Below are 7,332 nucleotides of genomic sequence, written 5' to 3' on the forward strand. Positions count from 1 at the left end.
AAAAAAAAAAAAAAAAAAAAAAAAAAAAAAAAAAAAAAAAAAAAAAAAAACAGATGAAGTGAAGCACCTTAAATGATTTTTTGCCTATTTCTCAAATTCTGACGTACGCAATCTTAATGGTTAGAAGAGGTGACAATTACCACAAATATAGTAGTTAATTAGTGCAGATGATATTTTAAGTTACGAAATAAGACGCAAAAAACGTACTTGCTCTGAATAAACAAGCATATTTACTTTCTGTATACTTAATTATATTTCGAGAACTTTTAAATCGAATTAAAAAATGTTTGGATGTTTGAACGCAAAAATTCGTTTAAAAAAATTTTTTTTAATAAAAATTAATTTTTTTTATTATTTTGTTTAATAACAGACAAAAATTTTTGAAAAATTTATTGAAATTTTTACATCTTTTAAAAAAATTTAATTTTTGATGGCAAAATACAAAAATTTGAACGAAATCGATCAAATATGAATATATATGAAATTAAATTTCTCAGGAACTATTTGATCGATTTCGTTCAAATTTTATATTTTGCTTTTTAAAATTACATTTTTTAAAATGATGTATATGCTTTACAATTCATAATTTTTTCGATTACTTATTCAGTAAAATAATAAAAATTAATAAAAACTGAAAATTGTTCTTTGCATGGAAATATATTTGGATAAGGTAGTTTATAATTGAGTGTGAAAGTTTTCTCAAACTGCGATGACACTCTATATTTTTAGGGTTAGAAAACATTTTTACCATTCTTTAAAATATGTATACCATGCAATAATAATGTATACTAACGCATAAATAATGTATACCATGCAGTTCAAATTTTTTTCGACTATTATTAAACAAAAAAATAAATATTTACTAAAAGTTACTTTTTTGCATGGAACTGTCTTTGGATAAACGAAATTTATAATTGAGTGCAACAATTTTTCAATTCTCTTATGAAGTTCTCGAGATATAGCGAAATACGCAAAAATTAAGTGGCAAAAATATACAAAAGTAACATTAAGTGGTTCAAGCTTTGAACCGCTCTTCTGACCAAACTATTTGGACCATATTACCCAGATTACGGCTATCCCATTCGGGTGTCAGAAATTTCAATCCATTGAAAAAAAAAAGGTATGTTTATTCAGAGAAAGTATGTTTTTACATTCGATTTCATAACTTAAAATATGCTAGCACTAATTAACTAGCATATTTGAGGTTATACCCTCGAACCATTAAGATTGAGTCCTTATGGATCTGATTATTAGATTAAAAGTTATTCAGGTTGGTCCGCTTTTTTTTAAATCTGCTCACTACGTATTTTTAGCATAAAAAATTACAGACTATTTTGACATAATTTTTTTAATTATGTGTTTACATTTCTTTAAAATTATGTGATGGTTGGTGCACACTATGATGAGTAAGGATAAGTTTTTTCATGGAACATGTATCCAACTTTGAATTGCTTAAGATTTAATATTTTTTACAAAACTATTATGTAAATATCCTATATATAGGTAGACTATATTATAAAAAGAAAACAGACTTATGATTCTTATGAATTAAAATCAGCCTATAAAACACTCAGAAATTGAATAATTCAGCGGATGAAAAAAGTTTGATAAAGAATGTAGACAAATATTTAAAGTAAGAAGTGCTTTTAAAGACTGAGTTTACTACTAGTTAACAGGCGTAATGATTGCATTCAAATATTTTTTTTTTAATCATTATTAGTACACGGGACAAGTTGGAACAACCGAAACCATGTAATAGTGAGCTAATTTTGTTTTAAATCAGTGCGTGCAGGAAAATTTTCTTATTTAAATTATAACATAAAACTCGAAACTTATTGTGATACTATATAGTTTTGTTTATTTATACAGATAATATTTGACAAAAATTATGATTTATACATATAATCAGTAACTGTTTAACACAAAAACAATTTCTAATAAAAAAAATATCTTGACGTTAAAAAAAGTTTTAGAAATGACTTGACTTTCATGAACGGGATGCTAATTTACAATTCGACAGTTTTAACAACTCGATCTTTTTTTTTGTTGAGATTTTTTCTCTGGGTTGTAGTTGGTTGCACTTATAATGAAAGCTTTGCCGACCAGGTGGCCAAGTGGTTAGCATGCCTGACTGCGGAGCCTATGGGTTGCGGGTTCGATTCCCACTCTGGGCACGGATGTTTCTTTTGCTCTCTGTGCATGTCCTTTCTTCTGTGTGATTATGTGAATGTGACCCGCCCTATAAACGGGTTTGTGGTTGTGTGACGTGGGCGACGCTGCTCCACCACCGTGGCTTGGCCATAGGTGCTTACTGGGTAACGAGAAGAGAGTAGCTGTTCTGGAATTTTTGAGGCCAATGGGAAATAGACCCAAATGCTCGCCATTAACCACGAAAAAAAAATAATGCAAGCTTTTATTTCTTTTAAAATTTGATATCCGAACTAGAAAATAAAAAATCAAGTTTTCTTTACTGAATTTAAGAAAATGCCAAATAGGAAACCGGGTTGTTAAACGTAGCTGGATTGGAAAATCGCGAACGGGATATACGCTTTATGATGCTGACCCTAGCAAGAGACTATATCTTCTGACCTTAATTTCAAATGAATTTATTTCCTTTTGCTCATCATATAGTTTTTTTTCATTTCGTGATAAGTTTTATACTGTTTATACTAATAAATAAAGGTAAAATATCTTTCTTTCTTACAGCCTACCGAAATATTTGGAGTAGATTTGTGGGAAAACGAAAAAATTATTACTGATTTTAGAGGCGAATATGCAACAGATGTATTTACGAATAAAGCAGTTTCATTAATAATGGATCATGATGAATTACAGGTTTCTATTTATTCAATTATGTTACTTAAATTTATTGTTGAAACTCTGATTATAAGAGTGTTTAAGAGTGACTAAAAATTTCTCTCGAATTGTAATAAACATCGTATTTTAAAAACCACAGAATAATGACAAATATTAAAATATTGGAGCATATTTAAGTGTGGGTACACACACATCAATCATACTATAAAATATTTAAAATTGTAAAAATACATCTTAAAATACAATATTTAAATTTGTATCTTAAATTACCTCAGAAAGTTTAATAAAATGAAATTTAGGATTTGTTTTGTGAGTGCTTGTTTAATTTATTCCAACAAAATTTCATCAAATTTATTATGAATATTTCATTCCAAAGTAATTTCAATTTACGCGTTAGAGAGAAGTAGCATGAGTCTCAACTCATACCAATATATAAACTGCTGTTTGTAGAAAATGCAACACCATGAAAGAATCATCAGAATCAAATNTCTTAAATTACCTCAGAAAGTTTAATAAAATGAAATTTAGGATTTGTTTTGTGAGTGCTTGTTTAATATATTCCAACAAAATTTCATCAAATTTATTATGAATACTTCATTCCAAAGTAATTTCAATTCCCGCGTTAGAGAGAAGTAGCATGAGTCTCAACTCATACCAATATATAGATAATAAATAATACATTTTAGTAGCTGCAGTATGTTTAAGCAAACAAATTTAGAGTAAAAAGAATCTAAATATGTATTCAAAAAGTCGATTTTCTAACTGATTGGTTAACTGAGATTGGTGAACTTTCTATGTAGAATGAACTACTTTTAGTGCTGTGAAAGACTTGCGTCTTTTTCTTATTATGCATAACCGTTTATAAAAGCTTGTTCTTTTAACTTAATTAAATATATTGTTTTAAAACAAAAGTATATTTTGTATGCACGAAAGTAATTTAATTAAATTCTTTTTAGCCTCTGTTTCTATTAATTTCTCATAGTGCTGTTCGTGCAGGCAATTCATTTATACCTCTTCAGTCTCCACCTGATTTGTATGAGAGAAACAACCATATCAAAGATGAGAATAGGAGATCATATGCAGGTTTTTTTTTTAAAAATATTCTTTTCTATTTTATTTTTCGTTGAAACCAAGTTCGTCGAGAGTTCTTTTGTTTTTTGAAGAAAAAAGATAAAGTATGTTAAAAAAATTGAAAAATGTTTCTATTTCATAGATCACACATTGAATATACAGATTAACAATATAAGCTAAAAACTAAAAAACAAATTAAATGGCGGGGAAAAAATGGTGCCATATATTAACAGACAATATGAACATAAAACAAAATGAAGATAAAACAAAGGAAAATTATAGACATATGCGAAAGGGGGGAGGGAAATAATAATGGTAAAAATAACAAACAACAAACAACAAATATAAAAAAAAAAATAAATAAATAAAAAAAAAAAAAGGATGAAATTTTTTAAAAAAACCGGAAAGTAAAAGATATAATCTTTTCATCAGCCCACACGATTATATCTGCAAAAAAGAGTGCTTTCTGATATTGTATCAATATAGCCAAAGCAAAATATATTAATACAATAGTGGGCGAAAAATATTTTTTAATAATTATTTATTATTTTTTATTTACTTATTTATTTATAAATCGGAAAAATATGAATTGTAACCTGTAAAATCCTTTACGGAACTTTTAACAATGTAATTTTAAGTAACAATATACAAAATTTCTACCAATTCGGCTGAATAGTTTTTGAGTTATAAAATTTCTAGAAAGTCGTATTTTTAAGCTTTTATTTCAGGCTAATATCCATTTCTTATTCCTCTTTTTTGTTTACGTAATCAATGCAATTGCAAGTTTGCAGGTGTAAACTGTGATTTTTTTTGCTGCAACTGTATGATTTCAAACTAAAATAATATGTCCGTAAAAGGGCATCAAGTACAAAGTATTGACTAAATTACAACTTAACATGCATGAGCGCAATTTTTTGAGTCTATTAATATATACTAGTATAGTTAGTTGAGTTTTCGCGTTTAATTGATGTGAAAACCTATAAACCAGCAAAGATGTTAATGAAACTAAAGTACTACTGTTTTTCCATTTTTTTCCTGTATTTTCGATCTGACGTTTTCGCGTCATGTCTTTTTTTAAAAATGCTTCATGTATAGTAAATTTTAATTGAACCTCTATGCATTAAAAGTTTCAAAAATAAAATATTTTTTAAAAAAATTATGAAACTATATTGAAAATGTTGCATTAATTTTTTTAATTTTGTATAAAAGCTCATTACACATTAAATAGCAAATAATTTACTTCCAAATAAACGTGAATTGAATAATACAATTCCAAAAAATTTTGCCTAAATGTGTACCTATGTGAGATTAACTTTCGTATAAAAACAATTCAAGCATGATCGAGTAAGTATTTATTTTAAAAAATTCATATTAATAATGAAAAATTTCTTACAGTATTTTAATAATCCAATACGTACTTAAATTGTACACATAAATTATTTTAGAGCTGTGTTAATATCTAAAATTTTATGAATGCTTGAATTAGACTGAGAGTTTCTTCATTTTTGTAGTCGGTAGGTGATACCGATGATTTTAAAAAGGAAAACTTAATTTTAAATACAAATTTTCCCAATACAAATTTAATAGAAGAGTAAATACATTTTAATAAAATTGCAAATACTTAAATTTTAAGAGCAACGACTGTGACAGAGCAATGAGGAAGAAAATAATAGCCTTGACCACGTGTTTGTATTATGAGAGAAAAATTTTGTGTAGGATATTATTTTTACGGTTGATAACTCAAAACCTCATAGATATTGCCAGTGATTTTCTGGTCGAAGAGGTTTATTGTCCGTGTAGCGTAGATCCTATCCTTCTCTCTCTAATTTTTCGAACAGTTCAATGCTATAAGTGGAATAATAATTAAAAAAAAATGAATAATGTTTTTTTTAATTTTCCAATGGCAGAGATTGACAAACTCTTAACAAGAAGAATAAACATAGATAAGAGAAAAAAGTCAATTACTCATTAGCAGATGACTAGCACTCCAATATCTGTTCACTTCTGAGTCTCCGTGCACAGCCGAACATTCCATCAAGTGCTTCCTATCCATTACTTCGAATTTCCTACAGAGTAAAATGAATAATGTTAAAAACTTCATTCTTTTCAAAAATTTATAAATAGGAAATGAGAGTCGACATATTTCAAGCTCTCAAAAACAGACGCAAATCAGGGTAAAATGCAAATTAATGTTAATTGCAAAATGGTAAAATGTAAATTTGTCCCTTTCAGCCAATGTGGTTTTTCTCATTCTGTTTTTCATCTTCTTTTTTCTCTCGGCTACTGTGGCTTTTCTTGTTTTGTTTCTCACCTTTATTTTTCCATTTGAGGTTGGGGCACGTCGAATGTTATTTCTTATTATATTTTTGAAGCGAATGAAGTTTTTGATCAAGTAATACTTACCGCTTCAGTTTCTTGTGATTATATATTTAATCATCATTTTATGTTTCAAATGTTTATTTTTCAACTGTGTTTAAATGAGTTTTAACAAATAGTATCTGGAAAAAGGGTACAATCAGAATTAGAATAATCTTTAATAATTTAATGTGTGGTAACTTATTTTACATTATCGCGAAGCCACTCATACCACATCAGAGGCATGCGTGGGGGGGGGGCGAAGTGGGAGACAGTCCGACATATCCAGCCAAAGGGGCAACCTCTTAAGCACTAAAGGAACTGAAACTTTAAATCTATTGCCACTATTTTTAGAATCAAATGAAATTTTTTTTAATATCTAAATATTTCGCTCAAGCAAAATATTTTGTGAAAAGCAAGCTAATATATCAGCAACTTGTTAATTACTATTTGTCTATCAAGAATAATTATTTTAAAATATGCCTTTCAGGTATGATCACATCTTTAGATGAATCAGTGGGACAGGTGTTTAATGCATTATATAAAAAAGATATGCTGACAAATTCAATAATCATCCTTAGTTCGGACAATGGTGGTGATCCTAGTATGGGATCAGCCTCTAATTGGCCACTTAGGGGATCACAGTATACATTATGGGAAGGAGGAGTGCGATCTGTTGGTCTCATATGGAGTACGTTGTTAGAACTAGAAAAACCTAAAGTTTCAGATCATTTGATGCACATTTCCGATTGGCTACCAACACTTTATTATCTTGCTGGTAAGTAAAATATAAGTAAATATATTTAGAATGTTTTCAAAAGGAAATAAAGAGAATTATCAAAGACTGACGAATTACTGTCAAAGCCAATTATTGTAATGGGGCAAATGTCGTAATTACCAATCATCGTAATTATTCTTAAATGTCGTAATTATTGTCGTATGTCGGATAAAACTGGAACAGCGCCTAATTTATTTTTATTTGCCGTCATAATTAAGAAATTTAGCAAATATGGTCATTATTATGCTTTACTTTTTAATTTGGCAAAATTTCACTTCCGCAAATTCAGTTTGTTTATAATTCTAATATAT

At 28.1% G+C, this 7,332-nt stretch overlaps 1 protein-coding gene across 1 annotated transcript in view; it reads left to right on the forward strand.

Moving 5' to 3' along the window:
- LOC107457152 (arylsulfatase B-like) overlaps positions 1-7,332 on the forward strand; it is a gene marked incomplete in the record, with an annotated part of 33,140 nt that overhangs the window by 17,094 nt on the left and 8,714 nt on the right. The window contains 3 exon segments of the mRNA XM_071187417.1: positions 2,707-2,835; positions 3,774-3,900; positions 6,734-7,021. Of these exon segments, the coding sequence (XP_071043518.1) occupies positions 2,707-2,835; positions 3,774-3,900; positions 6,734-7,021 (544 nt within the window).

Source organism: Parasteatoda tepidariorum, chromosome X1 (assembly GCF_043381705.1).
Source record: "Parasteatoda tepidariorum isolate YZ-2023 chromosome X1, CAS_Ptep_4.0, whole genome shotgun sequence".
NCBI lineage: Eukaryota > Metazoa > Arthropoda > Arachnida > Araneae > Theridiidae > Parasteatoda > Parasteatoda tepidariorum.